Source organism: Aethalodelphis obliquidens, unplaced genomic scaffold, assembly GCF_003676395.1.
Source record: "Aethalodelphis obliquidens isolate GAN/ISIS:26980383/991018 unplaced genomic scaffold, ASM367639v1 scaffold14, whole genome shotgun sequence".
In the NCBI taxonomy this organism is placed as follows: Eukaryota; Metazoa; Chordata; class Mammalia; order Artiodactyla; family Delphinidae; genus Aethalodelphis; species Aethalodelphis obliquidens.
This window is the reverse complement of record NW_020837958.1, coordinates 5926127-5949370: the sequence shown is the minus strand read 5'-3', so window position 1 is coordinate 5949370 and position 23244 is coordinate 5926127. Positions and strand designations below refer to the sequence as shown.

Genomic DNA, 23244 nt, shown 5'->3' with positions numbered 1-23244 from the left:
GTAATATTTAGGAGACTGCCTTTATAGGAAATAAATACAAAAGGAACATTCTTAAACTTTTTAGTCTCAGGACCCCTTTATACTCTTAAAAATTATTGACAGCCCCAAAGAGCTTTTGTTTATGTGGGATATAGCTATCAATGTTTATTGTATTAGAAATTCAAACTGAGTAATTTTTAAAAGTAATTATTTAATTCATGTAAAAATAATAGCAATAAACACATTCTGTGTCTACGTAATGTATTTTTAGTAAGGAAAATAACTTTATTCTGAAACAAAACAAGATTCAGTGAGAAGAATGGCATTGTTTTACATTTTTGAGAATCTCTTTGATATCTGGCATAGAAGACAGTTGCGTTTGCAGATCTGCTTTTGCATTCAGTCTGCTGAGATACGTTCTTTTGGTTGAAGTATAAGAAGAAAATCTGGCTTCACATGGATATGTAGTTAGAAAAGAGAAAGTGATTTCAGTAGCATCTTCAGATAATTGTGGATATTCTTCGATACTACATCAAAACTCCTTAAGTAGAGGTTTCTTCAAGGTTAGTTGCAATATGGAATCTGAAAACATATCAATTTTTCATACTCAATTACCTTACAATCCATTTGTCTACCTCCCACTTTGAATTGGTCTTTTGCCAGTCATGATTTTGTAACTTGATGCATTGATCTTTGGAAAATATTGGTCCATGAGTTCTGCAGATCTTACAGTTGTTGGCACAGTCCCCCAAAATTACAATTATGAATATCACCCCTAATCTCATCAGAAAAATCTTTTCTTTCAGTCTCATGATGGTGGATACAAGTTTTCCAAAATTCTAATTTTCACTTAAAATCTCCAGTTTTATCATGGACAGTAAATACTGGTGCTTGTTTTTCTTGAAGTGACAGACTTACTTCTTTCATTTTTTTAAGGTATGTCTGCCAAATCTGAATAAGCATAGTTTTTCTGTCAGTTGGTCTTTCAAGTAAAATGATGCTGCATGAAAAAAAGGGCTAATTCAGCTCATGACTCAATTGCACCTGCTTTTTCTCAAGACGGCCATTGTATTAGGTACACAGAAAAGGTGCTTTATGCACACTTCGCATTTTGTCACATGGAACATTAAAAAGATGTGTACGCAAGAATTGAGATTTAAGAAAATTACTTATTTTACTGCTTCATCAGGAGACATTCTTTAATGAAGCCAACTTATTTTCTTTTTTACTGCCAGTATGTGAAGAATACAGTGACTTTTAACATAGTTAGGTGCTACTGCTTTGATTCCTGTTAAGATTCTAGCAGTTTTACCCATCATTGCTCTTGTGCCGTTGGTGCAATGGTCACAACGCTGAAGAAGGCAAATAATGTCTTGGTATTTCTGACTCTCAGGAACCCTCAGGGTCATGGACCACAGTTTGAGAACTGCTACACTGAAGGATTTATGGGGGATGGAATCTTATCAGCAACTGAATGGAACATGGTTCAGGAAAAAAAGTTCCTTGTACAGCATTTGCAACTTTGCTTGAGATTATTTCAAAATTAAAAAAAAAATAAATAAACGATGGCCTTTCAAATGATGAAAACTGAAATTTATGAGAGTAATCATTTGCAAGTTTCAGCAAGGTACCAGTAAATTCTTTTGCAGATTAAATGACATAATGATGTCATTCAGTAGACTTTTTTGCATTTAGTTGATTCTCAGTAATTGATAACTATAATAGTTATTACTCCTGTTTAGTTGGTAGACTATTAACTGCAACCCTATGCATTTTACATGGAACCTCTGAGTTCCTTAGGAAGTCCTAGAGTCAGGGTGATTGGTGTCGGGTCCTTATCCTTAGTTCAGAGAGTACAGGAGGAGACTCTAAATCACGCACTTTTGCTTTTGCTTTGGTTTACTATATGAAGACTGTGCTCTTTTAATAATTTAAATGAAATTTTTTGTGTTAAATAGAAAAATGGTTCTACTCTTGACAAAATGTTGAACTATATTGATCTTCAAAGTATTAATTGCCATAAAGTAAAATACTCATTTCAGTAGCTGATACTTTAAATTTTATGGTGTTTTTTCGAAAGTTCCTAGTTTTGTTTTGTTTTGTCTTTAAAGAAATAAAAGCAACTGTTAAGCTTCCTTTTTCTAAATACCAAAGTGAGAGACCCAGATCTTGAAAGGAATACTTTTTCCTGTGGCAAGATCTCACAAAACCATGGTGGAATCTTTTAAGAACAGAGTGACAGGTTGAAATAAAAAGAGGTCACTTAAAAAAAAAAAAAAAAAAGCACAATCAGCATTTTTAGAAGAAAGGTACCGTGTGATATTTGACTTCAATTAGTTCTAACTACCTTTCTCTTTGAAAGAAGAAGGGAGGAATGTTACGGAGGGTAACAAAAATATGCCTTTTGATTTCCAACTTGATTTTTAGTTCACGATCATCCTGCATGGAAAATTGGTCAGCTCTGGCTCAGATCTTACTGGTAGTACTCATGGCCCTCTGTATCTGTGGGTTCCACATTGTGGATTCAACCAACCACAGGATCATGTATTATGTTTACGATCCTGGGTTGGTTGAATCCGTGAATACATGGGCTGACTGTGGGACTTGAGCCTCTGTGGATTTTGATATCCACAGGGGGTCCTGGAACCAATCCCCCTGGATACCAAGAGATGACTATAATTTCATTTCTCAAGCCAATAAAGAGCAGTAAGTAAGCTACCTCAAGAAAAAAGTTGCTTTCCAAAATAAATAAATAAATAAAAATAACAGAAACATTTTATGTGATTTAAAAAATGCTGAGACATAATTGGAGGAATGTTGCCTCATATGCAAAACTTATGAAGACTGTTTTATGTTTTGATTTATTTTTGTTTTGGCTGCGCAGTATGTGGGATCTTAGTTCCCTGACCAGGGATCAAACCCGTGGCCCTTGCATTGGAATGCAGAGTCGTAACCACTGGACCACCAGGGAAGTCCCAAATGAAGACTGTTTTAGCTCTAAGATACTATAGTTAATAAACTATCTAAAGCAGGGGGATAAAACCATTGTGTCCTCTCTTCCCCAGCTCAGACTCTAACTCAGAGCTCTCCCATTTCCACTGCTGCCTCCCTTCTTTGGGCCCCTTCTCTTAGGACTGATTCGGTAGCTGCTGTGTTCTCTCCCAGCTGCCCGTTACTTTTTTTTTTTTTTACGGTACGCGGGCCTCTCACTGTTGTGGCCTCTCCCGTCGCGGAGCACAGTCTCCGGACGCGCAGACTCAGCGGCCGTGGCTCACGGGCCCAGCCGCTCCGCGGCACGTGGGATCTTCCCGGACTGGGGCACGAACCTGTGTCCCCTGTATCAGCAGGCGGACTCTCAACCACTGCGCCACCAGGGAAGCCCTGCCCGTTACTTTTGATAATAGGCTGTGTCCTCTTTGCCACAGCATTTCCTTCCTAAAAACAAGTGTGGTCGTGTCACTTCCTAGCTTAAGAACCTCTGCTAAGTACTCTAACACACAGGATAACTTGTCAACGTGTTATAGGGCCGCCTTCATAGGTCTGTATCCTGTGCATTTGCACAGGGCCCTGTCTTTGGTTTGATGCTCTGCTGTCACCATCCTGAAAGTCTTAATTTTTGAACAAGGGGCCCCGCATTTCTATTTTGCACTGGGCCCCAGAAAATTATGTAGCTGGTCCTGCTTGTTATCTTGGCACATACAGCCTCCACCAATGTCCTTCTACAGAACTGTTTCTTTCTGTTTCTCTCTGTGTACCACCTACTCCATCCACATGCCCTTCCTTTTCCCCACTCTCTGCTTTTGCCTACTTCTCCTTCTCTGCCTGGCCCATTCCTACTCAAGGACTCGAAACCAGTGTCACCTCCTGTAGAAAATCCCACTCTGCAAGAGTGATTGCTTTCTCTTTGCATGATTTGTTTATGTTTATTAGAGCACCAGATGGGTTCACACACATTTCCTTCACCAAAACATGACCTATTTGCAGGTATCTGCTATTATTCTCAGGGTAAAGTCTGACATGTGGACACTACTCAGTGTGTACTTGAATGTAATCAGCCAAAACATACTCATTGAGCTCCTATCATGTACCAGGCACTATTGGGCTCTGAGTGTATAGTGGTAAAGAAAATACCAGACATGGACCCTGCCCTCACAGAACTGACAGTTTAGGGAGTGAGGTGCTTTGCCTGGTGGCAAATGCCTGTGTCGCCTGAGTAAATGAATGAACATATGCTAAGGTTGTTGGGTCTTAGTTTCGGATGGGCGAGTTTCTGCCTTCTTGACTAGCGGTGGTGTTGGAATGTAATAGGCACTGCAATACCAGAGAATCTTGCATTTGGAAGCTGTCCTTGGTTCATTTCGTGACCTGAAAGAGGAGGGTGGAGACCAGCAGGGTTCTGTTTCTTTCATCAAATCTGAGACACCATTGATCATGAAATGATGCAGCTTATAAGCATTAAGAAAGAAAAATGGCCTATTAAACTGACACGCCATCAATTGTAAGGCATTCTGATTTCAAAGATAAAAAGTGAATAAAAATGTGCATCTTGGAATAGATAAAGCATAGTAATTCAAAGGTTAATCACAAGCAAATTGAGTGAAAGAAACACTTGGGACACTAAAGGCATGGCGTAAGTAGTATATTGTAACCATAGATTCCATGGGTGATACAGTAATAAGTAAATCATTCTTTAAAGTGGAGGTATATGTGCTTGGTCAGATTGACGGGATATGCAGCTGATGCAAAGAGGAAAGAGTTGATGATACAGATAATACCTAATAGCAGCCTGTGCTGTTTAGGAAAAAACAACTATATATCATGCAGTCATCTTTGTAGATATTGGCAGATACAGGAAAAGAAAACATTTGAATAAGACATTACAGTTTCATAAAATACATTCTCATATGCTATGACATGTAATCCTCATAGGAATTCTGTAGGGTGGGTATTATTTCTTGTAGTTTAAAGCCTAAGAAATGGACTTCCTGAAGGTTGAAAGGCTTGATTGAAGGACCCTCAGCCAAGTGATGGAGTTGGCATTCAAGTGCAGAGCTTCTGACTGCATCCCCATGCTGTTTTGAACAAATTCTATGTCTTGGTCAGCTCAGGATGCCATAATAAAATATCATAGTCTGGGTCTCTCTCTCTCTCTCTCTTTTTATTTTTCAATTTATTTATTTTTATTTTTGGCTGTGTTGGGTCTTTGTTGCTGTGTTCAGGCTTTCTCTAGTTGTGGCGAGCGGAGGCTACTCTTCGTTGTGTGTGGGCTTGTCATTGTGGTGGCTTCTCTTGTTGCAGAGCACAGGCTCTAGGCGCTCAGGCTTCAGTAGTTGTGGCTGATGGGCTCTAGAGTGTAGGCTCAGTAGTTGTGGTGCACGGGCTTAGTGGCTCTGTGGCATGTGGGATCTTCCCCGACCAGGGCTTGAACCCGTGTCCCCTCCATTGGCAGGTGGATTCTTAACCACTGGGCCACCAGGGAAGCCCCAATAGTCTGGGTCTCTTAAACAGCAGACCTTTGTTTCTCACAGTTCTGGAGGTTGGGAAGTCCAAGATCAAGGTCCTGGCAGATTCAGTTCCTGGTGAGAGCCTCTTTCCTGGCTTGTCTTCTCCCTGTGTCTCCTTGGCCTTTCCTAGGTGTGTTGTGTAGAGAGAAAGAGCTCTCTCTCTCTTCATTTTCATACAAGGTCACGAATCCCATCATGAGGGCCCCACCCTCATGACCTCAGCTAAACCTAATTACTTCCCATAGGCCCCACCTCCAAACACCATCATATTGGGGGTTAGGCCTTCAACATATGAATTGGGGGAGGGGACACAAATATTCAGCCCATAATACTCTGCTTCCATAGTATTAGCAGTATCATCTTGGAATCTTAAGCATAATAATGTTAGAAATAATTTTTATATTTTTCTCACCTCAAAAAATAAAATTCAGATTTTTCCATTGGCAGGCCTTTTTTTTCCCTCCAAGTGTAGAAAATAAACATCTTTATTTGAAAATTTCTTCAAAGGTGCCTTGTCCAGGGGTCTACAATACCTGAACCAAATGTAGAACTCAGGGCTTAAAAAGAATGGGACCTATTCATGCCCTATCAGTAAAACAAATTCACATGGTTTAAGGTTTTTATTTAGTACAGATGGCTGTTCTAGTTAAATAGGCTGTAATGAATAAAATATATAATAACCTTGGCTTAAAATAAATAAATACTTGGTTTGGGATGGAATCCCTGATGATGCTATGACAGATTTTTTGATTTGACTGAAAGTGAGTCTCTTCATCTGAGATTAAAATTGTCATGAATATATTTTCAAGGGCAATGTAAAAAAGAAATGGACCATGATTTGTGTAGCATCTCTGATAATTATAATTAAGTGGGCCTTTAAAAAAAAATGGAGTCAGATGAATTTTTCCCATCTAGGGCATAAGCACCTTTTCTCCAGAGCTACATAAGGGAGGTTTTCTCTGTGGGGAGATGTCTAATCCCAAGGGGCAGGGGTGAAGGGAGATGGTGAGGTTTGGGGGTAAAAAAGAAAACAGGAAAAGGAGTGAAGTTAAGTGGAAAGGATATGTTTAGGGGACTTGTTCTTTGTTTTCTCCTAAAACTTAGAAAAAGTACAAAAGACTCACTTTTTACAGCTCTAAATATTGTAAAACATGTGAAAATGGAGGGGGTTTTCAAAACATGCAGTACATTTTTATAGTTACAAATTGAATTTAATGAATTTAGATTTAAGAAGCTAAAATTGGTAGGCATTGAATATAGTACCATTTTCCCAAGAGTCTCTCCTCTCCCCCTGATTATCTTTTTCAGGGCTGGGGAGAGGGAGAGTGGTCCCATGACTAAAGTGTCTTCCACGTTCATCTCCGTGCCCCTGAGTTAAGCTCCTGGAGTACTTTATTCATGAGACTGGATGGTTTTCTAAGGTTTCTAATTACTCTAAAGTGTTTCTACTTCCATGTGGATGGTAGTCTAACCCAGGCAGGACAGATGGAAGAACTGAGTTGTTTCTCAATTTATCTTAATGCTTTAAAAAGCCTAATGTTAAGTACCTTCTGTTATTATGTCTCACACAGACATCTCTTACCGGCATGTAGTTCTATTTCTATAGAGAGGAGTTCAAGAAGTAGTGAGATGATTTTAATATTATCAGCTGTGTTGGCCTAGATGCATTTATTCAATCAACAAACATTTGAGTGACCTCTGCTATATGCCAGGCATTGTGCTAGGTGCTGGGAATACAAAGATAACAAATTGATTGTGTTTGTTAGGAAGTAGAGACTCTCTGCACAATGTATTATGGGAAGTGTTAATAGTGTTATATAGAAGGTCTCTAGGAGCACAGTCGAGAGGAAGTAAGTAGCTTTACGTTGGAGGCAATGGGAATCATGAAAATTCAGTCCACAGAGGTGGTGACACAACTCGAATCTTAAATGATGAAATTTATAATATGGAAAAGATGAGGAAGGATAAATGTAATAGGAATTTTGTAATGAATAGGGGGAAACTGAAACTTAGGGGGAAAGACAGATTGTTTATTTGGAGCAGATGTGTCAAGAAAGGAGAATCAATATATTATTTTTGGTTGTTATTAATAGAAAAATTATAAATAGTACATGAGTTTATGTAGATTAGGCCTCTTTTCTAGCATTCTCAGACCTAATATCCCCAGACACCCAGGGGAAAAAATGAGGAAAGTCTTTCTAAGACCTATAAGATTATGCTTAGAGCAAAACTGTTACATTTGAGAGATGTCGATTTTTTTTTTCTGGTATTTGTATCAATATAAACCACCAATATATTATCCTAGTCTTCAGGGAAAGTGGAGAGATGTCAATTTGTTGAACAAAATGAAAATAGTGATGGCCAGACCTAGAAGTACGTTAAACATAAGGTTATTATGAATATGTTCATGACCTTTCTAGGTTTGAACATAAAAACGTGTTATTTTAATTTTTTTTCTTTAAATTTATTTTATTTACTTATTTTTGGCTGCATTGGGTCTTTGTTGCTGTACGCGGACTTTCTCTAGTTACAGCAAGTGGGAGCTACTCTTCATTGCGGTGTGCGGGCTTCTCATTGCGGTGGCTTCTTTTGTTGTGGAGCACGTGCTCTAGACATGCAGGCTTCAGTAGTTGTGGCATGCGGGTTCAGTAGTTGTGCCTCGTGGGCTCCAGAGCACAGGCTCAGTAGTTGTGGTACGTGGGCTTAGTAGCCCTGTGGCATGTGGGATCTTCCCGGATCAGGGATCAAACGCGTGTCCTCTGCATTGGCAGGCGGTTTCTTAACCACTCCACCACCAGGGAAGTCCCACGTCATAGTTTTAATATTGAGAGGTGTTTTAGCTGCATCTTGAAACTACTTTTGACAAAGAAGTTCCTTCTCTGTCAATTCCAGACTTGAACTAATTCAGGATCCTCTGAGTAAAAATCAGCAATGTGAGTGTAGGAGTGGGGCACCCATTCTTAGAAGTGATGGACTGACTCAAGGCAGTTAGGACATTCATTGTTATAGCTCTATATTTATGAATAATATTTGCTTTCTAATATTCTACCATTGTGGTCATGTGGTTTTCAGTGGAATAGTAGATAAAAAGGGATGAATGGTATCAGCCCAGCTATTTCTTAGCTTCATTCCCCACTTTTTAAGCCAGAGCTGATTTTCTGCCCCCATTTCTAGTGAGTTGACTGCCTTGAACAGCTCATGTCAATCATCAGAGGATTTTGCTTCTTAGTTTTCTGTTTTAGCCCCTAGGCTGAGAGATAGAGGGCCAAGACCATATTGGAATCATTTCAATCTGGATAAAAGCGAAGGAGGGCATGATTATATTTGGCTACAACTAGTAGCTAGGATGCTAGCCTATCCAATTTCAAATATCAAAGGGTTTAAGTCAGTAGTGTGGAGTATCTTTGCATATGGTATGTAGTATTCTAATAATGGGATTCTTTAGTTCTTTAATTTCTTTAAGAATTCACAACACTAGATTTTACTGTGAGACATTGAATAAATGGAGAGCCTAGAGGGAACGCCACATTGTCATTCTTCATAAATTTAATTGAAATGTTGAATGCAACCCAATAAAAACAGACTAAACAAGTAAGGAAAACCAATAAACTTTTGAAAAAGAGTAGTAGTAAAGGAGCTCTGCACTACTAGACATATTAAAACTTAAAGTTAGAATAATTAAAACTAGGGCATTACGAAAGAACAGAAAAATAAGATAGTAAACAGACTATACTTTTGGAATCAGAATGTGGGCAGTAAAAGCTGTCCAGTGGCTTTATACTCTCACCTCAATCACTCATTGGATGTGGATGTCATGAGAAACGCATGATCTTGGTTCAGGCAACTCTCTGAAGCTGAGGCAACCCCCTCCCCCTGCCTCCCTCCACCCCCCACCAAGGGGCTGACACCTGAAAGCTGTCTGCTGATGATACCCCAGCAGCTGGGGTAACCAGAATTTCCTTGAAGGGGCAGTTGAGTGGCTCATCCCTTTCCATTGCAACCTTCAGATTCACTTGTTTGTATATCTTTATTCCACACACTTGTAGGGTATTTATTTTAACTTATCACAGCTCCTACCCTGGAGGAAAGACTTGACAGAGGCTGTCATGTCATGGGCCTCTGTGGTGGGCAAGGATCAGAGTACTCAGAAGTATGTCTCCAAGTATGTCTCTGATGAAGTTCTTACTCTTCCCCAGTGGTGGGCTGTTGCTGAGTTGTGGACTGGTAGTCTTATGAAGAACCTTGGGTAGGGGAGGTGGCGAAGGTGGAAATGAAGGTTGTTTTACGTGTATGTGGTCCCCACTTCTCTTCCAGGTGCTTATTACATCCTTGTACTGATGGTTTTTTTGTTTGTTTGTTTGTTTGGCTGTACGCGGGCCTCTCACTGTTGTGGCCTCTCCCATTGCGGAGCACAGGCTCCGGACGCACAGGCTAGCGGCCATGGCTCACGGGCCCAGCCGCTTCGCGGCATGTGGGATCTTCCCGGACCAGGGCACGAACCCGTGTCCCCTGCATCAGCAGGCGGACTCCCAACCACTGCGCCACCAGGGAAGCCCAGTACTGATGTTTAAAATTGAGGATTCTTGTTTGTCTGTGTTGGTTTCTGTTGGCAGGGTCAGATGAGAGCTGATAGACTATGGGGAGGGGGAAGATGCCTAGATTTATTTCCTAGCTCCTAAGGAAGCCAGCTATCTCCACCTCAGCTTTTTAGAACATCCTTCATACTTCTTTTCTAATCGTCTTGGCCAAAGAGAGGCATTTCCTGTCCTATTCTTACATATGTGCTACTATTTTTGATTCACACAACTTGGTGGTAGTGGTAGGGACGGTTCACGGAATCCTCAAAGCCAGTACATGGGCCTGGTCAAGAGCATGCATATCCCATAATCTTTAAAAAAAATTTTTTTAAATTGGCATATAGTTGATTAACAATGTGATAGTTTCAGGTGTACAGCAAAAGTTGATTCAGTTATACAAATACATGTATCTATTCTTTTTCAAATTCTTTTCCCATTTAGGTTGTTATATAATATTGAGCAGAGTTTCCTGTGCTACACAGTAGGTCCTTGTTGGTTGTCCATTTTAAATATAGCAGTGTGTAACATGTCAATCCCAAACTCCCCAACTCTCCCTTCCCCGCATCCTCTCCCCCGCCACCCCCCGTCACCATAAGTTCATTCTCTAAGTCTGTGAGTCTGTTTTGTAAATAAGTTCATTTGTATCATTTCTTTTTAGATTCTGCATATAAGCGATATCATAGGATATTTCTCTTTTTCTGTCTGACTTACTTCACTCAGTATGACAGTCTCTAGGTCCATCCATGTTGCTGCAAATGGCATTATTTCATTCTTTTTTTAATGGCTGAGTAGTATTCCATTGTATATGTGTACCACATCTTCTCTATCCATTCCTCTGTCGATGGACACTTAGGTTGCTTCTTTCTCTTGGCTGTTGTAAGTAGTGCAGCAATGAACATTGGGGTGCATGTATCCTTTCAGACCATGTTTTTCTCCAGATATATGCCCAGGAGTGGGGTTGCAGGATCCTATGTTAGCTCTTTTTTGAGTTTTTTAAGACATATCCCATAATCTTGGGAAAAGAAATGTGAGGGAAGTCTGCTGGATTCTTCTGAGGAAGTTTTCCTCACTATAAAAGGGACATATAACAAGGATGCCCCATTTCTGCCTCTGAACATTGCCTGCATGGATGCTTGGAATGGCAGTGGCTCTCTTGAAGCCAAGAGGAGAGCCAGCCTAGGGGAATAGGAGAAAAGCGTGGAAGGACCCTGGAGGCTTTGTGACGTTGAGCAACTGAACAAAGCAGATCCCAGACCTTGTCCTCACAAGCTTAATTCTGGTGGGAGTAGATGACAGCAAACACGTGCGTTCTTAAAGTATATAGTACATTAGAGAGGTGTAAGCACGATGGAGTGAAGTGAAGCAGGGAAGGGGGACAAGGAGTGCTGGGGAGGAATGGCTGCATTTTTAATTTTTATTTTTTTTAGTTATTTTTGGCTGATTTGGGTCTTTGTTGCTGCACGCCGGCTCTCCCCAGTTGCGGCGAGCGGGGGCCACTCCTTGCTGCGGAGCGCAGGCCTCTCACTGCAGTGGCCTCTCCCGTTGAGGAGCACGGGCTCCAGGCGCTTGCTTCAGTGGTTGTGGCTCACGGGCTCTAGAGCGCAGGCTCAGTAGTTGTGGTGCACGGGCTTAGCTGCTCTGTGGCATGCGGGATCCTCCTGGCCCAGGGTTCGAACCCGTGTCCCCTGCACTGGCAGGCGGACTCTCAACCACTGCGCCACCAGGGAAGCTCTGCATTTTTTACAGGGTGGTCAATGAAGGCTTCTCTGAGAAGGTAACATTTACTTAAAGACCCAACAGAGACAGGGGATGTGGAAAAGCATTCCAGACAGAGGGCACAGTAAGTTCAAAAGCCTTGAGTGTATTTGGGGAACATCCTGTGTCTAAAGAACTGCTAGGACCCCTGTGACCAAGGCTGGGGAGCAACTGGAGAGTAAGTGGGTGGAGATTAGTTCAGTATCAGGCTGATGCTGAAGACTTTGGTTCTTACTGTAAAAGAGATGGAACGCTTTGGAGGATTGCAAGGAGGGTGACAGGAGCTGACCTATGTTAAAGAAAGAAAGAAAGAAAGAAAGAAAGAAAGAAAGAAAGAAAAGCCCACAATAGAGTCAGTGAAGAAAAGTTAAGAGAAAGTAAACAACGTTAACTGGACTAGAACATGGTTCAGAGTAATTCAGGTATAAGTTCAAATTTTTATTTATCTTGAAAAACTTGTGTCAGAAACCATTTTGCTTATCCTAGTGTGAAGACATAAGAAAGAGCTTACTGGAGGGTTCTTATTAAGTAATATTCTTTCCAAAAGGGTCTCTGAATTTTTTTTTTTTTTAAGCAGCATATCTATGTAAGACTGTGCCATATAAGTACATTCACCAAATCCTGTGAGATCTAAAAGTAAATTTGATTTCAGGGGTTGTGAGGTAGCTTTTATTCCTAGAGAGAAATTTTCCTAAATGTCAGTATATAGTGCTAGTGTGGAAACAGTTGTTGCTTTCCTCAAATAAATAGATAAATTTTATCTTATTTTACTTCCAGAATAAAGTTTTACATTCAATAAAAGGTATCCTTCAGCCTTTTGATTTTGGTCTTTTTTCTTGTGAATTGGTGGCTCTAATAAAGGCAGAGTTCTTTACTTACTTGTGGTAAATTCTGTGAACCATTTATGCTAAGACATGTCAGACCAGCTACTGGGAAATGACAGCCCTGTATCTGGCTGTCCATTACATGAACACGTAATAACTCATTTATATTCGAATAGCAGGTATACCTTTAACACCAGATAAGGTATTTTCCAGGTCAGTTATATCCTCTCTTGTTTATTCATAGATTCCCATCTAGGATGGATACTTTTCATTGAGTCTAAAGAATCTCTTGTGAACCAGCTCTTTAGTTTTAGACATAAATCCTTTCAGATCAAGAACAGAAACCTCCTATGTGGATTACTGCTGTATATTCTGTGATAAACTGGCATTGACTTCGAAGGAAGAAAATTTTATTTTTGGAAGCAGGATTTTTAAATTAATTCATTTGAATTCTCATCAAGCTCCAAAGAATAAGCATTCTTGGAGACTTTATGGAGTGCCTCATGTATGCCAGTACATGGTAGTATTGTTAGTACTAAAGGTAATACTTTGGTACCTTTGATAGCACTAATGGTCATTATTACCTTCATTTTCACAAGAGGATGCTGAGGCCCATAGAGGGTATGTGACTTGCTGAAAGTCATTTAGCAAATAAGTGTGGAAGTCAAATTGGTACCCAAGTCTGGGTGACCTCGCAGTCCATGCCATCTTCTCAAAGCCGCTCACTAGTGAAGGCAGAAATCAACATGACATGTTCCCTCAGATGAGTTTTGTTTCTCCAGGGTCTCATTTCTGAATCTGTTATTTCCCTTAGCTCTGTTTGGACCTTAACAGTCCTGTGCAAAGTAGAACACAGGTCTTTCTGGTATCACTTTGTAGCTCCATTACTATGCATTTTGTGTGGCTTTTTAAATGTAGTGATTATTCATTATTAACCAAGCTCCTAAATTCCAATATGATCATATTCTTTTTTTTTTTTTTTTTTTTGCTGTACGCGGGCCTCTCCCGTTGTGGAGCACAGGCTCCGGATGCGCAGGCTCAGTGGCCATGGCTCACGGGCCCAGCTGCTCCGCGGCATGTGGGATCTTCCCGGACCAGGGCACGAACCTGTGTCCCCTGCATCGGCAGGCAGACTCTCAACCACTGCGCCACCAGGGAAGCCCAGATCATTCATTTTATTTCCACTTTAATAAGGTGGATTTTTTGTTTTAATAGATCACACTTAAGACTTTTTCCTGAAATTATGAAGTATCAGTTTGCAATTAAAATCACAAACCAGTGATATTTAAAGAGTATATAATATTATGATATGCATCATGTTTTTTTATTTGTACCTAAGGGTCTAAAAAGTCATCATTATTGGTTTATAGGAGAACCAATTAAGGAACATTCAGCCAGCTCTGTGATAACATTGGAATTTTTATTGCAGAACTACTGTGTTGACTCTATATCATATCTTAGGTGCTCTCATGATCGCTTAAAATTATCCTGGTCTAAATTTCATATAAAACTTGGGGGGGAAAGTGTTTGAAAGGGTAATGTCATCAAATGCTTAAATCTTAATTTAATTAATTAATTAAATCATATATTAATTTTTCCTCTCTCCATTTGTGTTTTTTTCCCTAGGAGAAAAATTCAAAGTGGAAACAAAGACCATTGCTGTTGACTTTGCATCAGAAGATATTTATGATAAAATTAAAACAAGCTTGGCAGGTCTTGAAATTGGTGTTTTAGGTTTGTATCTTTTTCATGTTTACAGATTCTTCTTGCATTTATTGACTAGGACTTTCTTTTTGGATGTTAGGTGTTCAATTGGTGAAATGACTAGTGAGAAGAAAATTGTCTTGTTAATACAAGTGATCATTAGATGATATGGATCTACATACACTTGAATCTTTATGTTTTGGGTCGTGTTTTAATGATGATGCTACAATTTAGGTTGTTTCCCTGCCTGCTTTATTTCCAGTCTCTCATTCTCTCTGTATATACTTAGATATAGCTATATCATAATAATCCTTTGTGGTGGGTAATGCTGACCCAGTTTTACAGCTGAGGAAATAAAGGCTTAGAGGGGTCTCAGCCTTTTGTTCAATATTACCCCCTCCCCAACGAGGAGCCTTTTTAGACATTATTTTCCCCTAGTCTACCCTCCCATGAGACTTTAATACCACAGATCCACTGGGTATCTTGTTTATGTGCTGTATGTATATCTGTTCTTTATACATAAAAAGGATAAGAGCTCACACCATACCCCGGAATCAATTTTTGTTCCCTTGGGGGGAGAGGTATCACCCCAGTTGAGAAGACGTGGCTCAGAGAGATGAGTGACTTGCCTAAGCTGCCGTAGAGACTGAGTACTGCGCATGGGATTTAGCCACTGTTTGTTTTTTCTGAGTCTCCTACTTCCTTGTGTCACACCTCAGCTACCTTATTGCCAAAAACGGATGCTTCTGCTGAGATGTGGAAGTATTGGTCCTTGTTATGGAAAAGATTCACCAGATTTTGAGGAAAAGAAAAAAAAAAAACAGGCTTCAGAAAGTCACCCAGCATTCTCTGACTCATTTCTAGAAAGAAAAAGGGCATCTAGTTCAGAAAAATGTCACTTCTTCACTAAATCTCTTTATCCCACTGCCTAAATTGGTGGGAACCTGGTAATTGCCATTGTTTTCTTTATTGGATTATAAAAGGAGGAACAACGAAGAGAAAATACTTTTAAAAAATGTTTCTTAACCTTTCTTTAGTCACGACCCCACCTGTCTTCCTCATACTGTAAAAGAATGGTCTCATATAATTTCTTGAAAAGGCAATTTAAAAAAAGTTAGCCCTACATAGTGCCATTGGACCTGGGGTTAACCCTGGCTTTGATGTTATCTTTTCAGCTCCTGCCTGGTCCATGTCATACATCACCACACCCCACCTACCCTCACAGCTATTCCCATACTTACAGGAGAGCCAGTAGCAAAAGATGAATGAACACACAGGTCTAATTTTTGCCTTGTTCTTCTCTAATACATACATTACTCGGAGTCTTTCACAAGCTCTTCTTCCTTTAGCTTAACCTAAAGCACAGCTAACGTCTGTAAAATTCTCAACTTTTAAAAAATTCCAAGTCAGTAGTAGCTGTAACTTCCTAGTTAGGATAGACACCGCCATAGTCCATCCAAACCCCTTTCAAACTAGTCGTGGACTGGAGAGTGAAGGCTGGCTTAGGCAAGGAGGGGGATCAAGGATCCCTAATGAGAGGAGACTTATTTTGAACTTGTGTTCTTGGAGAATAACTTTGTTTCAGGAGTGGTTCAGTTAATCACAGTTGTTCTTAGCTTTGTATAAATTTCAGCTGCTTTTCACTGGGTAACTTTGAAACTATAGCTACTCTGAGACTATGCCATTAAAATGGAAGATGTCAGGCATCAGGTTTGCTGCTGGGCTGGAGGGTTATAAAAGGCACTCTTCAGCTGTTCTTTCCTGACCCAGTATATAGAAAGTCTGCAGTGTGATTTTATGCACAATAGATAGATCTGTTAAGGATGAGGGTACATTGATATTTAGACCTAAGGGTTGATATTTTCCTGGGCCACATATGCTAATGGAACCACTGCTTTTGTAGTCCAGCCCCTTAGTAAATTGCAACCTGTGAGTCAGCAGTTTACACCCCTCTTTATTCATTCATTCATTCATTCATTCGTCAGTCAATGAACTGGAGATACAACAATGAACAGGAAAGCGCCTGGCTTTATGTAGTATAATGTTCTAAAGGGAAGGACAGCCCTAATCAAAAATAGTTACTTGTGGGCCAAGTGTTGAGATGGGGAGGGCAGGGTGTAATAAGAGGGTAAAAGGGATGATGGAGTTGATATGGGGAGAAATAATGGTGACTTGGCCTAGCCAGTGTTAGGAAAAAGGACGATTCCAGAAATACTGAGGGAGTAGAGGAAGCAGGACTCTACTTGTGAGAGATTGCAAGAGAACTCATGATGACCTTCAGGTTTCTGGCTTGAACATCTGTGTCAATAGTGCCATCTAATAAAATGGGGAATCCTGGAGGAGGAGCCTTTTTGGGAATGAGGATCATTTAAGTTTGGGGTTCCTCTAGGATGTCCAAGTGGGGTTGTTAAGTCGATAGTGGACATATGGATCTAGGTTTTGGTAGAGCTCCTAACTAGAGATAGAGTTTGGAGGTAAGTCATCTCTGAGTAGTAATCTCACTGAAGAAAGGAAACTGGAGCTAATCCAAGGAGAATGGAGAGAAGGTAAAGAGAAAACTGGGGACAGAGCTCTCTGTTATCAAAGGCTGCCTGGAACGTATAGTGTGAAGGAGGGATAATTTTTTGCACAAGTTCAGCACTGTCCACTGGAAATATAATGCAAACCACACATTTAATTTGAACATTTCTAGTAGCCACATTTTTAAAAAGCAAAAAGGAACAAATGAACTAATTTTTATAATGTATTTTATTTTAACCCACTATATCCAAAATATTATCACTAACATGTAATCCACATAAAGTTTTTTGAAACATTTTATGTTCTTTTTCTCATACCAAATCCTCAAGTCTAGGGTGTATTTTACATTTATAACATATCTCAGTTCGGACTAGCTACCTTTTAAGTGTTCAGTAGCCACATGTGCCTAGTGATGGATATCTAGCTCTAGTTCATCTTGGCTGTCTCTCATCCTCAGTTTGTGCGGGAGAGCCATAAATATAATTTCTAGGTTTTTCTTGTGCTTTAACATAGCTTTCAACCAGGGGCAATTTTGCAGCGTCTGGCAATGTCCAGAGACATTTCTGTTTGTCGCTAATTGAGGGGGGAGGAGGAGGAAGTTCTACTGGCCCCTGGTGGGTACAGGGCGGGGATGCTGCTAAACATCCCTCAGTGCACAGGACAGACTCCCCCAGCAAAGAATGATCAGTCTAAAATCTCAACAGTGCTGAGGTTGAGAAACCCTGCTTTGAAGTTATATTGTAATTAAATACTTCTGATTGAATACTTATGGAGACACACACACACATACACAGACAACTTAATTTTTGATTTCTAGGTTGGTTACAGATCAATAATAAAAATAATTATAGCTAATGTTTACATACTCCTTTAAAGTTTATAGCAGCACTTTCACATACATTATACTATTAATTGGCTATACATTTTGTTTTCTTTCTACTCTACCAGAACTGTCTCCTTAATCATAAGCTTTGTATAATTATATTGACATTTATTAGCAGATATATTGCATTGTAATTTTAATTTGTCAAGATTCTTGAGGAAACTATTAAAACACCTTTATGAGCTAAATTTTATCTTATTGCTAGGTCATATTTCAACTCAAATCTTACATTTCTTTCTCTAGTATGGGTATAACCCTCTAGAACTTGTGGGAGGCATCTGGTGTTGATGTTTTCTTTTTTTGTTTTGTTTTGTTTTGTTTTGTTTTTTTGCGGTACGCGGGCCTCTCACTGTTGTGGCATCTCCCGTTGCGGAGCACAGGCTCCGGACGCGCAGACTCAGCGGCCATGGCTCACTGGCCCAGCCACTCCGCGGCATGTAGGATCCTCCCCGACTGGGGCACGAACCCACCTGCATCGGCAGGTGGACTCTCAACCACTGCACCACCAGGGAAGCCCCGATGTTTTCTTTTTTTTTTTTTATGATTACCTGGGCCTATAGCCCCTTCACTTTCTTTCTTCCCTTTTTCCTCCCCATCTATCTAATAAATAATCTTATTTATTCTCCTTCCTCGGAACTCTGCTTAATGTCAGGCTCACCTTTATAACATTCCCTAAAATAACAAACATGTACATTGATTTCTAGTAAGATTTAGCAATCCATATTAAGTCATAGGAAAGAATTTTGTCTACCGAGTATTAATGAAACCAGTAATGATAAAAAGAAATAAAAATCACCAAGGTACATTCCATTTGTTTGAATAGCACTAACCACTAAAGTATAGTCAGTGCTTAATAAAGAAAATTAATATTTTCAGAATTACAAAGGAAAATGCCAAAGCTATTGGTTCTGAAAGAAACATTGTTTTCAATAAGATAAGCAGAAAGAAAATGGCCATGAATTGTGTGAATTTGTGCCGAAAGGTCACCATCACTTGATAAGACTATAAATGCGTAAGGTTGAGACAATGAATTCTTAACTCTGGTGTGTAAAATAAGTAAGCATCTGCTGTCTTCTCTCAGGCAAAGGCCAAGAAACACAGATTTGAGAAAACTTAAAATACTTCAGCTATTTAGAGAAAATGACATCAGTGCTGCTTTCAATAAGCAAACAATTAGTTAACAAAATATGACTGCTATAATGCTCACTTGATTCCTCAAGAGAGACTCTCATGTGTGTTCCAGATTGGTTTGGAGGACTTCATACAATACATCGCAGGAGGCGTAAGTTACCAAGGCCAGGGGAGTAGCCTTGCATTTAGAAATATGCCACAGAGAATACTTTTTTCAAATTTCACTATGATTTTTTTAACTTTTAAAAAGTGACATTCTTTATTCTAGAGGTAAAAATAGAAAGGTCCTCCTGGAAAAAGATAGTTACTTGTTCTGTGATTCATTAAAAAAAAAAAATCAACCATAGCTTTATTCAAGCTTTTAATTCATACTAGACCAAGAATTTCCCTATGCCAAATGCTGTGAAGGTCCTCTCCACCCATACTATCATTACTATTATTTTTTAAACTTATTTATTTATTTATTTTTTGGCTGCCTTGGGTCTTTGTTGCCGTGCGTGGCCTTTTCTCTAGTTGCGGTGAGCGGGAGCTACTCTTCGTTGCGGCGCGCGGGCTTCTCATTGGGTGGCTTCTCTTGTTGCAGAGCACAGGCTCTAGGCACGTGGGCTTCAGTAGTTGTGGCTCACGGGCTCTAGAGCGCAGGCTTAGTAGTTGTGGCGCACGGGCATGGTTGCTCCGCGGCATGTGGCATCTTTCCGGACAAGGGCTTGAACCTGAGTCGCCTGCATTGGCAGGCGGATTCTTAACCACTGTGCCACCAGGGAAGCCCATACTATCATTATTTATGTAACTTGTAGAGTCAAGAGAATCAGTTGGTACAGGGTGACAACCTGTGATGGCTTAGTTTCTTAGGCCTATTTATTACCCATCAACTTTTTCCTGTCTCTACACAGTGCCCATAATTTTATTAGGAAGCATCATTTAAATAACAACAATATGTATAGATAATAAAAGTCAGTTGATTGCAAAGAGTCATTGATTGCAAAATCTGGAATAGACCTTTTTATTCTCTTTTCTTCCTATGCCCTTCATAAATGAATAATTGTTCTATTAATGTATTTGGTGGGTTATTTTTAAATTGGTATCCTTCCCTTCTAAGCTGAACGCAAAAATACCTCTTGATTATCCTTGTCTAAGCAACCTTATGGATTATGGGAAATACTTGGGAAGCATTTGTGTTCTGTTTTTCTCCCCTACAACCTAGTATTTCCCTGAATGTTCTGAGATGGAGAATAGTTGAGTGTTGGGAATAAGTATCTTAAAAGATAGTTTGAGCAGAGATTAATAGTTAAGATCAGCCAACTCTATAACTGTTTATACTTAATTTTCAAAGCTTTTAAACAAAAGACCCAAGAGTATTTTTAGCTACTTGGGGAAAAGGACCAGTGATCTTCAAAATGGCAAACTCCCAGGTAATTAATTTGGTTGGGATCCAGAGATGGCTTCCTTATAGTTCAGTGTCAAAGAAAGAGGAAGTAGATGCCTAGGAGAGGGAGCCGCAAGCCTACAGGAACTGGGTTGAGGAAAACTTTTCTAGGAACCCTGGGAAGGAAGAAATCTTGAGCGCACTGGGAAGTTATGTGGCTTTCCAGTCCCAATTGATGAAGGAAGTTACAAGTAGAAGAGTCTTGCTTCTTCAGAGGGTTTAAAAATATATAACGCTACAGATTATCTTCTTGCCCATTTCAGGAATTTTACTAATTAGAAATTAGTTTTAAATTGCCTTCTTTTGAAATGTAAATATCTCTGAAAGGGCAATGACATCTTCATTTACATCTTATTGGGATTAGTACATTCAGTTTACTGTCTCCTTGCTGGATCAGTCACCCTGAGGAAATAACTATTTTAGTTAACGAAAGACATGGAGAAATCATTTTGAAATGGAGAAGAGAGGCTTAAAGAGGAAACTGTAGTGGTAGGTTGGCGATTAGTTGGGTGCTGAGAGGGGACGAAAAATAGTAGGGCAAAATAAAGTTAGTTGAGAGAGCACCAATGATAAGTGTTTGGAAATACCCTCCTTCCTTTTTTTTACCTGTAGTCCAGGTATAAAATGACTCAGGCTCAAGAAAGGACAGAGGCTATTATTCTAATGTAGGTAGGAAAGGATTACAGGAGCATGGTAGGATGATAGTTTGCAGAGAGGGTGGAGTTTCTCTGTTATTCCACAATATGATTTTTCATGCCTTCTAGGGGTGAGGATACTTCCCAAAACTTCCCCCTTGATTAAGGAGACAGTTCTGGTAGAGTAGAAAGAAAACAAAATGTATGGCCTCTTCCCTTATTTCTTTTTCTTCTCTGATTGCTATGGTTAAAACTTCCAAAACTATGTTGAATAATAGCAGTGAGAATGGGCAACCTTGTCTTGTTCCTGATCTTAGTGGAAATGGTTTCAGTTGTTCACCACTGAGGACGATGTTGGCTGTGGGTTTGTCATATATGGCCTTTATTATGTTGAGGTAAGTTTCCTCTGTGCCTGCTTTCTGGAGGGTTTTTATCATAAATGGGTGTTGAATTTTGTCGAAAGCTTTTTCTGCATCTATTGAGATGATCATATGGTTTTTATCCTTCAGTTTCTTAATATGGTGTATCACATTGATTGATTTGCATATATTGAAGAATCCTTGCATTCCTGGGATACACCATGATCAAGTGGGGTTTATGATCCTTTTAATGTGTTGTTAGATTCTGTTTGCTAATATTTTGTTGAGGTTTTTTTGTGTCTGTGTTCATCAGTGATATTGGCCTGTAGTTTTCTTTTTTGTGACATCTTTGTCTGGTTTTGGTATCGGGGTAATGGTGGCCTCGTAGAATGAGTTTGGGAGTGTTCCTCCCTCTGTGTTTGTGTTTCCTTATGTTTTGGAAGAGTTTGAGAAGGATAGGCATTAGCTCTTCTCTAAATGTTTGATAGAATTCGCCTGTGAAGCCATCTGGTCCTGGGCTTTTGTTTGTTGGAAGATTTTTAATCACACTTTCAATTTCAGTGCTTGTGATTGGTCTGTTTATATTTTCTATTTCTTCCTGGTTCAGTCTCGGAAGGTTGTGCTTTTCTAAGAATTTGTCCATTTCTTCCAGGTTGTCCATTTTATTGGCATACAGTTGCTTGTAGTAATCTCTCATGATCCTTTGTATTTCTGCAGTGTCAGTTGTTACTTCTCCTTTTTCACTTCTATTTCTGTTGATTTGAGTGTTCTCCCTTTTCTTCTTGATGAGTTTCGCTAAAGGTTTATCAATTTTGTTTATCTTCTCAAAGAACCAGCTTTTAGTTATGGATCTTTGCCATTGTTTCCTTCATTTCTTTTTCATTTATTTCTGCTCTGATCTTTATGATTTTTTTCCTTCTGCTAACTTTGGGTTTTTGTTGTTCTTCTTTTGTTGTTCTTCTTTCTCTAATTGCTTTAGGTGTAAGGTTAGATTGTTTATTTGAGATTTTTCTTGTTTCTAGAGGTAGGATTGTATTGCTACAGACTTGCCAGTTAGAACTTCTTTTGCTGCATCCCATAGGTTTTGGGTTGTCATGTTTTCATTTTCATTTGTTTCTAGGTATATTTTGATTTCCTCTTTGATTTCTTCAGTGATCTCTTGGTTATTTAGTAGCATATTGTTTAACCTCCATGTGTTTGTATTTTTTACAGTTTTTTTTGCTGTAGTTGATATCTAGTCTCATAGCGCTGTGGTTGGAAAAAATACTTGATAGTATTTCAATTTTCTTAAATTTACCAAGGCTTGATTTGTGACCGAAGATACGATCTATCCTGGAGAATGTTCCATGAGCACTTGAGAAGAAAGTGTATTCTGTTGTTTGTGGATGGAATGTCCTATAAGTATCAGTTAAGTCCATCTTGTTTGTGTCACTTAAAGCTTGTGTTTCCTTATTTATTTTCATTTTGGATGATCTGTCCATTGGTGAAAGTGGGGTGTTAAAGTCCCCTACTATTATTGTGTTACTGTCAATTTCCCCTTTTATGGCTGTTAGCATTTGCCTTATGTAATGAGGTGCTCCTATGTTGGGTGCATAAATGTTTACAATTGTTATATCTTCTTCTCAGATTGAGCCCTTGATTACTATGTAGTGTCCTTCTTTGTCTCTTGTAGTAGACTTTATTTTAAAGTCTGTTTTGTCTGATATGAGAATTGCTACTCCAGCTTTCTTTTGATTTCCATTTGCATGGAATATCTTTTTCCACCCCCTCACTTTCAGTCTGTACGTGTCCCTAGGTCTGAAGTGGGTCTCTTGTAGACAGCATGTATATAGGTCTTGTTTTTGTATCCATTCAGCCACTCTGTGTCTTTTGGTTGGAGCATTTAATCCATTTACATTTATGGTAATTATTGATATGTATGTTCCTATTACCATTTTCTTAATTGTT

At 39.4% G+C, this 23244-nt stretch overlaps 1 protein-coding gene across 4 annotated transcripts in view; it reads left to right on the top strand.

The window, feature by feature from the left end:
• The window catches only part of HSD17B12 (hydroxysteroid 17-beta dehydrogenase 12), a 162434-nt gene that overhangs the window by 87595 nt on the left and 51595 nt on the right, over nt 1-23244 (top strand). For all 4 annotated transcript variants that reach the window (XM_027114947.1, XM_027114950.1, XM_027114948.1 and 1 more), the window contains one exon: nt 14266-14373. In XM_027114947.1, the coding sequence (XP_026970748.1) occupies nt 14266-14373 (108 nt within the window). The remainder of the gene's footprint in view (nt 1-14265; nt 14374-23244) is intronic.